The 18,728-nt window shown below is 37.2% G+C and overlaps 1 protein-coding gene across 1 annotated transcript; it reads right to left on the minus strand.

Moving 5' to 3' along the window:
• Positions 1-319: 319 nt before the first annotated feature.
• Positions 320-1,264, minus strand: OR4F13 (olfactory receptor family 4 subfamily F member 13). Its single transcript, NM_001389855.1, has one exon. The coding sequence runs from the start codon at positions 1,262-1,264 to the stop codon at positions 320-322; it is 945 nt and encodes a 314-aa protein (NP_001376784.1).
• Between the last annotated feature and the right edge of the window lie 17,464 nt (positions 1,265-18,728).

Genomic DNA, 18,728 nt, shown 5'->3' on the forward strand with positions numbered 1-18,728 from the left:
CTGGGACCATTAAAAAGAAAAGGGCTGTTTGTACACTCACAAATGTTTGAGGGACAACCAAGAGTTAGGGCAGGGTTGAATCATAAGCTTCACCACCTGCACAGGGCCACTCTTTTAAGACTGGGACAGGTGGTTGTTTTACCTAATGCCTAGAAAACAACACAGAGAGTAGCGAAAATAAAGAAACAGAGGCATATGTTGCAAATGAAAGAAAAAGATAAAACCTCAGAAAGATGGTCCCTTCTTCATAAGGATTGGCTGTTAGGAACAGAAAGTCTATCAATAGCCACTTGTTAATTTTTTGTTTCAATAAAGCCATCTAGTGTTTTTTTTTTTGCCTAAAAGTCATAAGCTGGCAGAACATTCTCCTCATTGCCATCTTCATCTGTCTGTTCCTGAGTGTGTAGATGACTGGATTGAGAAAAGGAGTTAAAACTGCATCAAATATGGCTAGAAATTTATCCAGATGTGTTGGAGGAGAGGGTGACAGATAGAAAAAAATCAGTGGACCAAAGAACAGAACCACCACAATAATATGAGATGACAGAGTGGAAAGAGCCTTGGATGAAGCACCTGAGGAGTGTTTCTGAAGAGTGACCAAGATGAATATATAAGACAGGATGAGCAAGAAGAAAGTACCCAAGGAAATGAATCCACTATTAGCAGTGACCATGAACTCCAGTTTATAGGTATCTGTACAAGCAAGTTTGATGAGCTGAGGAAGGTCACAGTAAAAGCTGTCCAAGACATTAGGGCCACAGAAGGGCAAGTTTACCACAAAAGCCAGTTGAGTCAATGAGTGAGTAAGACCAATGGTCCAGGCAACCACTAAAATAAAAATGCACATTCGTGGGCTCATGATGGTCAGGTAGTGGAGAGGCTTACATACGGCCACATATCTGTCAAAGGCCATGGCGATGAGCAGCACCATTTCTGTGCCTCCCACAGCATGGCTAAAGAAGATCTGAGCTATACAGCCCCAAAAGGAGATGACTTTTTGCTTCCTGAAAAGATCACAGATCATCTTGGGTGCTGCAATAGAGCAAAATATCAGGTCAATGATGGAGAGATTTGCTAACAGAAAATACATTGCGGAGTGTAAGTAAGGGTCAGATGTCACAGTGACCACTATAAGGAGGTTTCCCGTCATACTTGACATGTAGAAAAGACATGAAAAGCAAAAAAGAAGAAGCTGGATCTCCCAGGAACTGGAGAGTCCCAGCAACACAAACTCAGACACTACAGAGTGGTTGCCTCCACTCATTGATTCATTTAGTTGTTCATTCTCCTGTTACCTAAAGGAAGAAAATGAGACAATTAAAATTAATACTGTTACATTACTGCCATCTATGGAAAAGTGCATAAATTTTTAAAGTCAAATATTACCTGAGAATTCCACAAAAATCAAATATTTTCCTTTTAGCCATTATTCCTGTACTTTCATATGACAATGACTGAGTGCCAGGTGGCCTGGCTAACACAAGGAATGGTGAGCAATTTGTGGACTGGTACCCAGAGGTCCACCTGATGAAAACACAAGCAAAGTGTCTTCAGTGTTAAATTGCTTTATCAGTGTGATCAATGTTAACCATACTCTCCCTGATTATTGTATGTAATAACCAATCATATATACTAGGTCGGCAAAGAAGATTATTCTATGATAAAAAGATTTGTAAGATCCTATGACTAATTTCATTGCTTAAGCCAGAAATGATCCTTCCTTATTTTATACTTCCCAAAATATTTTTAATTCTTTAGTATCCAGATCAAATGGTACTCATCTGTCTAACCTTTTTCATAACATACCTGTATATCCATATTTACTTACTCTATTTACAGTTGTCACATGTCTACTTTCTTCATATAATTAAACTACTCAAGGTTATAAATTATCATGCCTTTAAATTTTTATCCTCATATAATATCTTGCAAATATTTCTAGTGGAAAAAAATATTTTGGAACGATTTGACTAAAATCTTTCCTATATATTAACTCATTCCCTTCAACAATATTTATCAAGTGCCTACTATGTACCAGGAGTAGTCTGAACACTAGAAATAAAGCCAAGAACAGAAAAAACACAACATTGTAAATAAATTTTATCCCAGTATAAAGAGTTCCAATGATATAATCAGATAGAAACAGGGAGATTATTAGAAGCTATTGCAATAATCCAAGCAAGAGATGATGGTGACAGATCAGGGTGATAAGGGGTCACAAATAGCAGGACACTACTTAGCAACTGAACTGAACTGAACTGAGTGAGACAATGAGATATGGTTACAATCTGGATATATTGAGATGATGCATAGTGAAATGTCCAGCACTATAAATAACCCTGGAAGTTTGGAGACTATGAAGTAATGTACTTCATTGCAGAGTTTTTATATGAAAATAAACAAGAAAGACCCAAATCTACAAAATTAAGGAAGTTGCTGATAAAGTAAATATATATTTAGTCACCAAATTTAATAAGGACTGTACAATAAAGAGACATTTGAAGCTTTAAGAACAGAGTCTGAAGGAAACAAAATAATCTTTTATACAACAAGTAAAAAACTATGGAACTCAATAGCACAAGTAGTGATAGAGGCTGAGAATGTTGTCATAAAACAGTTGGAACTTTTGCATTATATATATCATAAACAATATATTAGCCACCTTTACTATAATAAACAGCAAATGTTATAAGAAAGCCATTCTCTTTCTTTGTTATATGTATTCATTCTGCCAAGACATCTAGAGTTGTAGTAGAAGCTTGTGTGTACTTAACTAAAGACTCCTAGATGTGAACATTGGACTATTATAGCCAAGTGTCTTTTGTACCTCTATTTAACTTTACTCTGCAGCTCTAAGTGAAACAGAGAAGATCCTCCCTTTTACAGCTATAAAACCAAGGTGAATTAAACAATCAGGAATATTTAGATCTGAAAATAAAGAACTAATAATTGCCCACACTATAATAGAACAACTTTGCTGGCATTGAAACCTACTAATCATAAGAAAGCTCAGCAAAATAAAATTGCAGTTTCTTCCCACTTTCACCCATGGCCAATAGTTAAAGAATTCCTATATATACCCAGTTTTATAGGATCAAGTGAGGAGGGGAAAGTAGTTGAAGCTATATTCAAACAATTCCTTGAATGTTAGAAATAAAAATATATAAAGAGATATGACATTTCGTCATAACTCTCCAAAAGCTGAAGGAAGATATGCTTCAATCTAAAATATAAGAGAGAAAGCAGCACTGGAGTGTCAATAACTAAAATGATGTAAGAAAAGGAAAAATATTAATAAGGGACTTATATTATTATTATCTCCTGCATGAGCAAATCATTGCTTAAACTGGGTAACTCTCATACGCAGTTAGATTTAGTAGAATATTATTTTTACCTTTGTTAAAATAAACCTATTGCCAACCTTTGTTAGTGACATAAACCACTGAAGATCTGTGCCTGAAAAATTACTAATATAGAGGTATTAATAACCTCATTTAAAAGAAGAAACATATACCCCTCAAAAATCTACTTTGCTGAGTGATTGCAAATTCCAGTCTTCCTGTTGGTGGGAATGCAAACTAGTACAGCCACTATGGAGAACAGTGTGGAGATTCCTTAAAAAACTGGAAATAGAACTGCCTTATGATCCAGCAATCCCACTGCTGGGCATACACACTGAGGAAACCAGAAGGGAAAGAGACACGTGTACCCCAATGTTCATCGCAGCAGCACTGTTTATAATAGCCAGGACATGGAACCAACCTAGATGTCCATCAGCAGATGAATGGATAAGAAAGCTGTGGTACATATGCACAATGGAGTATTACTCAGCCATTAAAAAGAATACATTTGAATCAGTTCTAATGAGGTGGATGAAACTGGAGCCTATTATACAGAGTGAAGTAAGCCAGAAGGAAAAACATAAATACAGTATACTAACACATATATATGGAATTTAGAAAGATGGTAACAATAACCCGGTGTACGAGACAGCAAAAGAGACACTGATGTATAGAACAGTCTTATGGACTCTGTGGGAGAGGGAGAGGGTGGAAAGATTTGGGAGAATGACATTGAAACATGTAAAATATCATGTAAGAAACGAGTTGCCAGTCCAGGTTCGATGCACGATACTGGATGCTTGGGGCTAGTGCACTGGGATGACCCAGAGGGATGGTATGGGGAGGGAGGAGGGAGGAGTGTTCAGGATGGGGAACACATGTATACCTGTGGCGGATTCATTTTGATATTTGGCAAAACTAATACAATTATGTAAAGTTTAAAAATAAAATAAAATTTTTTTAAAAATAAATTAATTAAATTAAATTAAATTAAATTAAAAAAAAAATTCCAGTCTTCCCATCCTGATCTGTATGCTAGCTCATTTTTAATAATTTAACATTTAATAGCTACTTTTTAAAAGAAAATTTCTATTAAATATCTCTGCAGTCATTTCAACAGAAATTGCATAATCGAAAAGAAAAACAGGAGTAGGATCTAATTAGCTGTATGGATGAATAATTCATGGCTGAAGATTTGTCACATGAAATAACAAAATCACTGTAGAGCAAAAAAAGATCAGTCATGAGATATGGTGAATAATTTCCTGAAACATAAAATCTCCTTTTGGGGTTGAACTATGAACTACACTGCAGAAGTGTATTAGTAATAATCATAGGTGGGAGAAAAGGCAGAATGTATTCAAAATAGTTCTGCAGTATGTGTAGCTTTATTGTAGGACTTATCAAATGCAGGAAATTATGACTTCTTAAATCTCTCTTCTTAAAACAATGTGCTACTGAAGATGATTAAAAACTTCCCCACAGGGGGCATTTCAGTCAGTTCAGTTCAGTTCAGTCGCTCAGTCGCGTCCGACTCTTTGCGACCCCATAAATCGCAGCACTCCAGGCCTCCCTGTCCATCACCAACTCCCGGAGTTCACTCAAACTCACGTCCATCAAGTCAGTGATGCCATCAGCCATCTCATCCTCTGTCGTCCCCTTCTCCTCCTGCCCCCAATCCCTCCCAGCATCAGAGTCTTTTCCAATGAGTCAACTCTTGCATGAGGTGGCCAAAGTACAGGAGTTTCAGCTTTATCATCATTACTTCCAAAGAACACCCAGGGCTGATCTCCTTCCGAATGGACAGGTTGGATCTCCTTGCAGTCCAAGGGACTCTCAAGAGTCTTCTCCAACACCACAGTTCAAAAGCATCAATCTTCGGCGCTCAGCTTTCTTCACAGTCCAACTCAGGGTCCATTTAGCAATGTCTAAAAACATTTTTGGTTGTCACAACTGTTGCAAAGTGTGGTGGAAAGGGAGAGTGAAGTTGTTACTGACATCCAGTAGGTAGAGGCAAGGGACGCTGGTAAACATCCCATCATGCACAAGATAACAGTACAGCCTGCCACGACAAAGAATTACCCAGCCCCGAATTTGCCAAGGTTGAGAAACCGTACATAAATGATGCATTTTGTCAGGGAAAGATCAGAGTCTTATTTTTGTCTACTCTCCCAGGCCCCCCACTACCATTCTCGTCACAAGATGTGACTCTAATTAGTGTCTGTTATTAGTAAATGACTAAGTGCATGGATGATGGGTGGATGGATGGATGGATAGGTGGATGTAGAGAGGGAAGGATGATTACCAAGTGGACTGACAGATGATGAAAGAGAAGCAAAGAAGAAGGATCTCTAAATAATGGCTAACTAGTTATTTTTAGAAAGAGTAGGAGCAAACAATGAACCACACTCCATATAAATGTAAACTTTGTAGAAGAATTCAAGATCTCTTCATACACACACACAAAAACACATTGACCACATTCCTAACACATTCCTTAATTTTGTAGATATTTTTGGAACTTTTCTAATCATTCAAACAATAAATCTGAGAAATAACATACTAATGTCCCCAAGGACTAGACAATAAGAAATGACAAGTATTCACATTGCTTTGTAAATTATTTCTTCTGACCACTTTTTGGGAGCAGCAGCTACCTCTTATGCAGGTATTTAAGCAATTCGGAGTTTTGATTTCCTAAAAAGTAGCTCAATCAGTAAAAAGTCTGCCTTCAATGCAGGAGACCTGGGTTTGATTCCTGGGTCGGAAAGATCCCCTGGAGCCGGAAATGGCAACCCACTCCAGTATCCTTGCCTGGAGAATCCCATGGACAGAGGAGCATGGCAGGCTATAGTCATGGGGTCACGAGTCAGGCATGACTGAGTGACTAAGCACAGCACACAAAAAGCGAAATAAATTTGGAACATCAGGTACTGTCCAAGTACAATGAGTCTAAGTGAGGTACAACAGAGGAAGAACTGGATAAGGAAAGAGGAAAAATGGGGAGTCTAGAAATGAGTCTGATGTTCTAAATAGGAAATGAAGTAAATAAAAAACTGAATACCAGATGACATTAACGTGGATTCGGCTTGTGTCTTCAAAGATAAGAGTTGCACCTGGTTGAATACACAAGCCCAGGGGAAGGCATAAAAGTGCTCCTCAAAGAGTGATACTGAGCTATTTTTGGCTCTAAGTTAAACTGAGCTTGCTCTAAAAGAACACTTTGAATCTTTTGTTCTCCAGGACTTTCATCTACTGCCATGCTCTTCTCAATTAAAGGTCATTAAAGTTACAACAACTCTTTAACATTTACTCTCTAAACACTATCATTGTTTTGAAGATGTATGTAGGTTTGGTCTCCTAGAAGAGATTCTCATCCATTTCAAGTTTATAGTTGAAGAAAATGAAGAGAATAGGTGTCCTACTACTAAATCCCGTAGGATTTAGTGTCCTACTAAATAAACCAGTAAGTACATAAGGAAATTTCTGATCCAGCACAAATAATACATCACTGGCATACTTAAATCATCAGAGACATAACACTTAAAACTTTAGTATCCCTATGGTTAGGCTGTCCCTATGCTTTATTAATTTGACAGTCTAAAACTTCTCTGCTTTCAAATGAACTTTCTAGTTCTCCAAGTCTATGTCTATTTATCTGTTGCTCTGTAAAAGTAAGATAGAGATGTTGTCAAGAACCCTTTTAAATAAATCCTACTGTCCTTGATTTAAGTAACAATTAGATTGTTCCTTTCACCTCTCTGCTTAAGATCAATATTCATACCTCTGGATTCCTAAACGTGTTTTATTTTTTCTAAATCTTAGGTATTTTACATTGTGGTAGCCAAAAATTAAAAGGGAAAAAATAGCTAAATGCCCAACAAATATGAATAATAGTAGAAAGATTAATTTTCCTTCAATACCATTATAGCAGTTTTTCTAAATAACAGCTGAAAACAGTAGTTAGTAATGAGACATGTAGACAGGGTCAAGTTTGTTCTCAGAAAGACAAATGATCAGTCTGTCCTTCTCCAGATTCTGTGTACATCATTTAATTTTAGTCCCAAGAAATACCATGGAGAACTAGTCTCCAGGGGCTTTTTTTCCTTTTTTCACTTTTCTATAAATACAGAAATAAAACAGAATAAGTGGTCTTGTCTTCTAACTTCTGAGGTTACTAATTTTCTTCACTCTTATCAGAAAGGTTAATGAGGTAAGAAGTAAATAAACTTTTCCTAATCATCACCTGAACCCTCGAGTGACAAGACATTGCATTGTGCTGACCTTTATGTCCTTCGTGACGTTAGTTTCCCTCTGGAAGCCTAAGACACATGTCTAAGCCTAAAAGCCTAAGACACATGTCTAAGCATAAAAATCCAAGTCAGTTATTCACCTCTCTCCATAATCCATAGCCCTAATGAGATCTGCTGCTTCTTCCCTACATTACAACTTATCTAACTACAACTAAAAATCCATTTGATATCTGCAAATGAAGATTTGCCCACTAAGACTGTTTTTCTGAAACTAAGGATCAAGTTTAATTTTTTTCTCTTGTTAACTGGACTTTTCATTTTTTCACCAACCTGTTCCCAGACCACAGCATCTTCAGAGAGCTAAAGAACCTTAGTTTACCTGGTTTGTGCCATTGCCATTTTATAAAAAGCTGAAAGAATTAAACAAGGTAATTAATTAACATCTCTGCAGAATAGCGACCCAGTGATGCTGCAGATACTTACATTTGTTCACTTAGCTCATGTGGTCAGGGGAATTGTCCCTAGAACCTGATTGGTTTGAAACAAGACATCTGAAAGAAAAATCTTATAATGAGTCACTGGAGAGGAAACAAAACTGACTGGCTGTTTTAGAACATCAACTTTGGCAATTTTGTCTGTCAATGATTACTGACTCATTGGTGATTTAAAATGAGGCAGAAGGGCCTGGGGATTGTGGAGACAAATCAGAATCATGCGGATTTCACTATACATTTCAATCAGCTCAAACACCCATAATACTAAATAGGTAGGAGGAAATGCTTGAACCTCTTTCACATTTTAAAAAAATGGCATTGGAGAGAATAATAGGGTGAACCATCATTCATGTCAAGCAGTCAAAGTACCTGAGATCTGAAGGACCAGGAGACAGAGGGGTATGAACAGTATTTCTAACAGAAGAAAAGCAAAGTCTGCCTCTTCTGCTCAAAACCTACTCAAAGCTCTCCACTTCCAGAACCCTCCTAGGATTGACCCCCAGCAACATATCCAGTATTCCATCTTTTTGACAAGTTAAGACCTTCATCCAAACAAACTCAACAAGAAAAATGTGCATAAAAATAAAATCAATACAAATTTTACTTTAAAAAAGAATGATTCATTTGAACATGCCCTTTTATTTTGTTTTTTTGTTGTTGTTGTTTGTTTGTTTTTAAATTTTATTTTATTTTTAAACTTTACAAATTGTATTAGTTTTGCCAAATATCAAAATGAATCCGCCACAGGTGCCCTTTTAAAAAGTGAGTCTTCTGGTTCATATGAAACAATGTATAGCACAGACTGATCTCAATAAATTTTTGATATAAATGAATGATGATTCAATTAGAATGCAGGAAATAGATCCTCAATTCACTTCTGAAAGAATCAAAAATGTGTTGACATGTGGATAGATGGATAGGTGTGTGATAAAGCAAGTATAGTAAAATCTTTTCTCCTGTTTTATTGAGATATAATTACATGTAAAATTGTATATGTTATACCCATATAACATATATAAAGTATACAACATGCTGACTTGGTATATGCATATATTACAAAATTATTACCACATGTTTAATTAAATCCATCACTTCACATACAATTTGTTTCTTGTAATGATAACCCTCTTGGCAACTTTTAAATACTGATCTCCCTCAACTTACAATGGAGTTATGTCCCAGTAAACCCATCATAAGTTGAAAATATCTGAATAAAAATTGCATTTAATAGACCTAACATACAGAACCTCATAGCTTGGCCTATCTTACCTTAAATGTTTGCAGAACACAAACATTAGCCCACAGGTGGATAAAATCATCTAACATAGAGCCTATTTTATAATAAAGTGTTGAATATCTCACATAATTTATTGAATCCTGTACTACAAGTGAAAAACAGAATAGTTGGATGAGCACAGAATGGCTAAGAGTATATCAGTTGTTTGCCTTCCTGATTGTGGAGCTGACTGGGAACTGTGGCTCACATCATACCACATCATACCGCATCATACCACAAATTGCTAGAGCAGGGAAAGATAAAAATTTAGAAGTATGGTTTACTGATTGCATATTACATCCACACATAATAAAGTGAAAAAACTTTGTCAAACCATAGTAAGTCAGAGACCATCTGATATAATACAGTACTGTTAACTACGGTCACCATTCCTGTGCATTAAATTTCTCAAGCATATTTATTACATAACTGAATATCTGTAGCTTTGGATCACTTCCTCACTTGTCATCCACCACCCACCTCTGGTAACCAACCAATCTGTTCCGTTTCTATGAGTTCAGAGCTTTTTTTAAGATTCTACATATAAGTGAGGTCATACAATATTTGTCTTTATCTGACTTTTTTTTACTTAGCATAATACTCTCCAGGTCCATCCCCGTTGTCACAAATGCAGAATTTCCTTCCTTCTCATGACTGAACAACATTCTGCCATGTGTACATACCACATTTTCTTTCTCCATTCATCTGTCAGCACACATTTAGGTTGTTTCGATGTCCTGGCTATTGTAAATAATGTTACAGTGATCATGGGGGTACAGATATCTCTTCAAGACAGTGATTTCTTTTCCTTTATGTATAGATGAAAAAGTGGAGTTGCTGGATCATATGCAGACTTGGTTTTAATTTTTTGAGGAAATTCCATGCTGGTATTTATAGTCCTTTACCAATTTACATTCCCACTACAGTGCCCAAGGATTTTCTTCTCTCAATATTCTCACTAGTGTATGTTATTTCTGATATCTCTCTTACTTATAACAGTTTAGGTAGGGTTACAAGAACCAAGAAAGGACTGTAAATGATCCCAGTGCTGGCAAGAGCAGTAAGCTCTTATCATCCCTGGGGCTATAAAGACACGGGGAAGGACATGGGGAAGGTTTATGCAATGGTGGAGGCCATTAAACAGTATAAGTGTATTGCTTTGAACCTTCTGCTGAGCCGTAAGCCTGCAGAACTAGCAGCCTGGAAGAGAAACGCACAGGAAGTGAAGGAGACCAAGGATAAACTAGAACTGTGTCTCTCTTTGCTTCCAATTTTGATGATGCAGGTGACCTGTGGAGTAAGCTGATGCTCTTCATCATGAACATGCACTTGCATCTGACCCGGACTTAGAAAAACTGAGGTGGAAATCCAGCAGGAGTGAAAGGAGCTGAAGGCCCCAGTTGTCCCACATCAGCAAGGTGAGCCAGTTGCATGCATGAGTTATAAGGATACTTTCTCTATCTTGGCCTTCAGAACAAAAATGGTACTGCTTCACTTCCTTCCTCCAAATCTCAAACAAACTTTTCTAGTGGCGAATCCTAATGTGGAAACATACATGGAAGGAAATTCTGGGAACAGGTCTGGTTTAGCTGAGTTGACACAATATGAAGCCATGATAGCAGACTAGTAATTCAAATTCATTATGAAATATGTATCCATTCTTGCTAGGGTAAATCACTGCCTCTTCCATGAAAAAAGAGGTCCAATGTAATCCATATGTTGCCAGGTAGCTAGCTATTTTCCCCTAGAAATGATGCTGATTGGTTTCCTCTACTGGCAGGTTGGAACTCTGTGATGGAGGTACACAGATCAGTTTTGTTGAGGGGAAGTCTGTTGAAGGGAAGTATTGAGCCCATATATAGCTTCCATCCCTGTTACCATGGCCGCTCTGCACATGTGCCCATTAATCAAATCCTGGAGTGGTGAGAAGCTAACTGAAATTCATTGGATGGGTAACTAGTCCATCTGATTATTAAGATTCTTTTTAATGCCCCTTGATGGGCATTTTCATGAAATATCTTCATTGAGTAAAAGATTTAACAATCTAATAGGCTGTTAACACCACTCCACTTATTCATGTTAATACATTACTACCTAAATCTCAGGTCAGTACTTACATGTTAATAAATTCTACTTTAGTTTCATATTTTGTCTTTTTTGGCATAATAATTTTAAAATGCTCTCACATACATGTTCCCCATACTCTGAACCATATTGGCAAAATCCTACTATTCTTTTAGTATAAAACTGTATATTATTGTAAATTGTATTTCTCTATCCAAATTAGGTTGGGACTAACACTGTTTATGGTACTAGAGACAACTGCTCTGGTAAAGCCAAAAATACATATTTTATGCAAGGAAAAGCTGGTTCATTCAGACTCGAGTGGGGGTGCTGCTCCAATAAGGTTCTGGGAGAGTGAATGCCTATAACATTTCCTATCAATGGACATTTGAGTTTTATCAAAAATGTTTGCTTTTATAAGGTAATAGCAAACGTTTTAACATGTGTTCTTATACATATGTGCAAATGCTTCCAAAGGCTATATAAAAAGAAGTGGAGTTTCTAGGGACTACCACGTGCATAATTTCATTTTTAATATATACTGTTGAATAGTTCCATGGCCACATGGAAGTTTCATGACAATAACAGTTTAATTGGTCAACAGAAGGAATTCATTCAGGTATTCAGTCATGTGAGATACTTATCAATTAAGGAAAGGATAAATTACATTACCAAACAGACACATCTTACTGATGCCTTCTTTTCTGCTGAATTTATGGACCCATGACCAGTAAGGCCTTTAACCACCAGATCAAAGGACCAATGAGTGTCATCATTCTAGTACTTATATCCCTATGAACACAGGAATACTTCATCAACATCAGATTCTTTTGTATGTCTCTTGAGATGATGGGGACCTATTCTCTATCAGATGAGAGGTGATAGAGAATTTGGTTAGTTGACTTGTTTTTCAGTGTGTTTCTTTTCCTTTTTCTCAAACTATTTGTTTTGTTTCCTTTGAAAGTACAGTTAAGTTTGTTTGAAGTTTTATCAAGAATGTGCACTGAGTTTTGTCAAATTCTTTTTATGTGAGGATCCTGTGATTTTCATCCTTCATTTTGTTAACGTGGTGTATCACATTAATTGATCTGTGAATACTGAAACATTCTTGCATCCTTGGAAAAAATCCACTTGATTCTCGTGTATTATCTTTTTCAGGTATTGTTGAATTCAGTTTGTTATAATTTGATGAGGATTTTGCATCTATATTCATCAGAAATATTGACCTATAATTTTCTTTTTTTTGCAGTGTCTTTCTCTGGTTTTGGTATCAGGGTGGTAGTGGCCTCAGAGAATGATTTTAGAAATGATTCTTCCCCTTCAGTTTTATGGAGTAGTTTAAGAAGTGTAGGTATTAATTCTTTTTTTATATATTTGGTAGAATTCCTCCCTGAAGCTGTACAGTCCTAGACTTTGGTTTATTGGAAGTTTCTAGGTTACAGATTCAAATATAGTTCCAATAATGGTCCGTTCAGATTTTCTATTTCTTCTTGATACAGTCTGAGAAGAGTGTATGTTTCTAGGAATTTATCCATTTTATTTAGGTTGCCTAATTCATTGGCATATAACTGATCATAGTATCCTCCTATTATGGTTTGTACTCCTGCGATATTTATTGTACTTTCTGCTCTTTCTTTTTGTCTGCTGGGTCTTCACCCTGTTTTCCTTAAAAATCTTGGATAAAAGCTTATTCTTTTTGATTATTTTTTCTGCTCTTTCTTTTTGTCTGCTGGGTCTTCTCCCTATTTTTCTTAAAAATCTTGGATAAATTAACAAGTGGTGCTGGGAAATCTTGTCAACCACTTGTAAAAGAATGAAACTAGAACACTTTCTAACAACATACACAAAAATAAACTCAAAATGGATTAAAGATCTAAACGTAAGACCAGAAACTATAAAACTCCTAGAGGAGAACATAGGCAAAACACTCTCTGACATACATCACAGCAGGATCCTCTATGACCCCCCTCCCAGAATATTGGAAATAAAGCAAAAATAAACAAATGGGACCTAATTAAACTTAAAAGCTTCTGCACATCAAAGGAAACTATTAGCAAGGTGAAAAGGCAGCCTTCAGAATGGGAGAAAATAATAGCAAATGAAGCAACTGACAAACAACTAATCTCAAAAATATACAAGCAACTCCTACACCTCAACTCCAGAAAAATAAATGACCCAATCAAAAAATGGGCCAAAGATCTAAATAGACATATCTCCAAAGAAGACATACAGATGGCTAACAAACACATGAAAAGATGCTCAATATCACTCATTACCAGAGAAATGCAAATCAAAACCACTATGAGGTACCATTTCACACCAGTCAGAATGGCTGGGATCCAAAAGCAATAAATGCTGGAGAGGGTGTGGAGAAAAGGGAACCCTCTTACACTGTTGGTGGGAACGCAAACTAGTACAGCCACTATGGAGAACAGTGTGGAGATTCCTTAAAAAACTGGAAATAGAACTGCCTTATGATCCAGCAATCCCACTGCTGGACATACAAACTGAGGAAACCAGAAGGGAAAGAGACACATGTACCCCAATGTTCATCGCAGCACTGTTTACAATAGCCAGGACATGGAAGCAACCTAGATGTCCATCAGCAGATGAATGGATAAGAAAGCAGTGGTACATATACACAATGGAGTATTACTCAGCCATTAAAAAGAATACATTTGAATCAGTTCTAATGAGGTGGATGAAACTGGAGCCTATTATACAGAGTGAAGTAAGCCAGAAACAAAAACACCAATACAGTATACTAACGCATATATATGGAATTTAGAAAGATGGTAACACTAACCCTGTGTACGAGATAGCAAAAGAGACACTGATGTATAGAACAGTCTCATGGACTCTGTTGGAGAGGGAGAGGGTGGGAAGATTTGGGAGAATGGCATTGAAACATGTATAATATCATGTATGAAACGAGTCACCAGTCCAGGTTCGATGTATGATACTGGATGCATGGGGCTAGTGCACTGGGACGACCCAGAGGGATGGTATGGGGAGGGAAGAGGGAGGAGGGTTCAGGATGGAGAACACATGTATACCTGTGGCGGATTCATTTTGATATTTGGCAAAACTAACACAACTTGTAAAGTTTAAAAATAAAATAAAATTTAAAATAAAAAAATCTTGGATAAAGGCTTATTCTTTTTGATTATTTTTCAAAAAACAACTCTTGGTTTTATTGATTTAATTAATAATTACCATGGTCACATCAAAGTTTAACGAGACAGAAGAGTTATCTAAAAATTCTGGATGGACTCTGTAGACTCATTTTAATATAAGAACTGGATCTGTACTTGGCTGCCTTTAAACTTGAGTTCTTAGCCTTTCCAAAAGTAACCTCTCTTTGGGAAAACAACTTCTGATAACTAAACTTAGAATATGCTAATGTGCAACCTATAGTTTCTATTATTAATTTATAATAAGAAGGAATGTCAAAGGGAATTCTGTGCTGGAGGACTGTTTAACTCATTCTCTCTCTGTGTAGTAATACAGTAAATTGGATTTTAATCAGAAAATTGCAGTTATCTCAGTGTTTAAGGACATTAAGTAACATTCGGAATAACTTGCTATGTACCAGTTAGGAATGGAGACAAAATGATGAATAATATACAATTACAGATTTCTAGGATACTACTGCCTAGTAGGGGGCTTCTCCAGTGGCTCAGCAAGTAAAGAATCTACCTGCAATGCAGGGGATGCAGGAGACTTGGGTTCAATCCCTGGGTCAGGAAGATCCCCTGGAGGAGGGCCTGGCAATCCACTCCAGTATTCTTGCCTGGAGAATCCCAAGGACAGAGGAGCCTGAAGAGCTACAGTCCATAGGATCACAAAGAGTTGGAGACAACAATAAAGGATCTCTCCTGTAAAATCAATACAAGACATCATCAAATCTATTGATTAAGTAACCCAGGGAATAAACTAAGGCAGAGTAACTTCATCTTCATCATCATTGGTGAGATACTTAACAAATATTTTACAGGCACAGCCTCGTTTATCCCTAACAACAATTATCAGGAGCAAGCACTACAATTTGCCCCCATTTTAGCAGTGAAAAAAAGAAAAGAAAAGAAAACTTAAAGAGTTAAAATGACTTCTCTATCATTTCGCCTGAAGTTTACCTCTTATAGGAATTATAATCTTTAGTTGCTGTGAACACTAGGATATAAGACATGGTCTTATCTCTTGTGGAGAGTACAAGTCAAGGAATATGTGCCTTACATTAAAGAGACAGACTCTAGTATACTTTTTTTTTTTCTAATTTTATTTTATTTTTAAACTTTACATAGTTGTATTAGTTTTGCCAAATATCAAAATGAATCCGCCACAGGTATACATGTGTTCCCCATCCTGAACCCTCCTCCCTCCTCCCTCCCCATACCATCCCTCATTTGGGTCACCTCTAGTATACTTTTGAAGAATGTCCAATGAGCTGTTATTTTATAACCGTGTCCAATGAGCTGTTATTTTATAACCGTGGGGCATAAACAGAGGTGGGGTGATTGTCGGAGACAAAGGGAAGGCATGTTGATTTAGCTGCCTTGTGTGGAAAGGTCATCTTACATTGTGCTTCATCTTTTCCAATCTTATGTAGAGTTTTCTATTTAGTTTAAACCATCTCTAGGTGAAGGGGAAGGAAACTAATAATAAATGAGCATCTACGGACACCCAGGGGTTTCACTTATGTTCTCACTTGAAGCTCATAAAATACCATAAAACTTCACAAGGTAGACTTTTTTATCCCACTTTATAAATCAAGATGCTTCAGTCAAGTTGCATGCCTAAAAAATAATCTAGTTGCAGTTAAAACCCAATCCTGTCAAATTCTTCCTCAAAAATTTTTGTTGCAGAAACAAGACTGAACAACATTCTGCCACAACATTGGACTCTGTGGGAGAGGGAGAGGGTGGGATGATTTGGGAGAAAGGCATTGAAACATGTATAATATGATATATGAAACAAATCGCCAGTCCAGGTTCGATGCATGATACTGGATGCTTGGGGCTGGTACACTCAGACGACCCAGAGGGATGGTACAGGGAGGGAGGTGGGAGAGGAGTTCAGGATGAGGAACACGTGTTTACCCGTGGCAGATTCATGTTGATGAGTGGCAAAACCAATACAATATTGTAAAGTAATTAGCCTCCAATTAAAATAAACTTATATTTAAAAAAATTTTTTTTAATAATAATCTCCTAGGGTGAATTTATCTTCTTCCTTGGCACTTATATACGTGTGACACTGGAATATAAGTATTGAGCCCAAATATCTTCACTAAGCTACAGCCATATGTTATATATCTAGCTGCCTCCTTCATTTTTCCACTTGGATATCTGACTAATAACTGAAACCTGACTTGTCCCAAGTTGAATTTATCACTTTCCTCTTCAAAATCAGCTTCTATACCATTTCCTGTCGTAGTAGACAGCACCACAATTCATTCAGTTTAGATATTCTCTTCATTGCCTCCCCATCCAGTCAGTTATTAAGGCCTATAATTTCTACTTCCTAAGTATTTTTTTAGTCTATTCAATTATTTCACTACCTAAAGTCACTTTTCCAGTTCAGGTACCACTATCAATCTATTGTAATAGTCTCTGAATGGATTTCTTTGTAGGTATGAATCCCTTCTATCCATTCTCCATCTATCCACCAAGTATTCTTTCTAAAGATTTTAGTCACACCACTGCCTTAAACCTTCAATGTTCCCATTGTCCTTAGGAGGCAGTTTAAATCCCTTAACATAACTATGAGCTTCATGCCTGGTCCTTATTTCAATTCAGTGCAGTCACTCAGTTGTGTCTGACTCTTTGTGATCCCATAGACTGCAGCACGCCAGGCTTCCCTGTCCATCACCAACTCCCGGAGCTTGCTCAAACTCACGTCCACCGAGTCAGTGATGCCATTCAACCATCTAAGCCTCTGTCACCCTCTTCTCCTCTCACCTTCAATCTTTCCCAGCATCAGGGTCTTTTTCAAAGAGTCCGTTCTTCCCATCAGGTGGCCAAAGTATGGGAGTTTCAGTCTTTGTTTAGTCTTCAGCCTTTTCTTTTTCCCCTCCTCCATCTCAACTTTATGTTCTTTTTTCTTGGAAACCATTGAAGGATTTCAGGCAGAGGGATGACAAGATACTAGCTTCAACCTAAAAGTACCTTACTGACTTCTGTCTGAGGAAAAGATTTGAGGGAATAAGAGCAGGACAAGGGCAACCAGCTAAAAGACTTGCAATTATCCAGGGGCAACAATGTTTATAGCAATTCAGATAGGTAAATGATGTTGAATTAGGGATATATTTTGGAAAAATAAATAAAGTTACTGTGAATTTGCATTGATTACAACAGAATGTTCACATATTAAGTGAACCAACTAATTAGAACACATGTATACCTGTGGCAGATTCATTTGGTAAAACCAATACAATATTGTAAAGTTTAAAAATAAAATAAAATTTTTAAAAAAAGGACTTTTCCTCAAGCCCTGCTTGTTTCTTATGGTACAGTTAATAATCACAGATGCCACACGTCCAGTTCAGTTTCTGTCGTGTCTGATTCTTTGCGACCCCATGGACTGCAGCACGCCGGGCTTCCCTGTCCATTACCAGCTCCCAGAGTTTACCCAAACTCACGTCCATTGAGTTGGTGATGCCATCCAACCATCTCATCCTCTGTCATCCCCTTCTCCTGCCTTCAATCTTTCCCAGCACCAGGGTCTTTTCAAATGAGTCAGCTCTTCGCATCAGGTGGCCAAAGTATTGAGCTTCAACATCAGTCCTTCCAATGAACACTCAGGACTGATCTCCTCTAGGATGGACTGGTTGGATCTCCTTGCAGTCCAGGGGACTCTCAAGAGTATTCTCCACCACCACAGTTCAAAAGCATCAATTCTTCGGCACTCAGCTTTCTTTGTAGTCCAACTCTCACATCCATACATGACTACTGGAAAAACCATAGCCTTGACTACATGAACCTTTGTTGGCAAAGTAATGTCTCTTCTTTTGTTTATGCTGTCTAGGTTGGTCATAACCTTCCTTCCAAGGAGTAAGCGTCTTTTAATTTCATGGCTGCAGTCACCATCTGCAGTGATTTTGGAGCCCCAAAAAATAGTCTGTCACTGTTTCCACTGTTTCCCCATCCATTTGTCATGAAATGATGGGACCGAATGTCACAATCTTAGTTTCCTGAATGTTGAGCTTTAAGCCAACTTTTTCACTCTCCTCTTTCACTTTCATCAAGAGGCTCTTTAGTTTTTCTACACTTTCTGCCATAAGGATGGTGTTATCTGCATA

Source organism: Bos taurus, chromosome 10 (genome assembly GCF_002263795.3).
Source record: "Bos taurus isolate L1 Dominette 01449 registration number 42190680 breed Hereford chromosome 10, ARS-UCD2.0, whole genome shotgun sequence".
NCBI lineage: Eukaryota > Metazoa > Chordata > Mammalia > Artiodactyla > Bovidae > Bos > Bos taurus.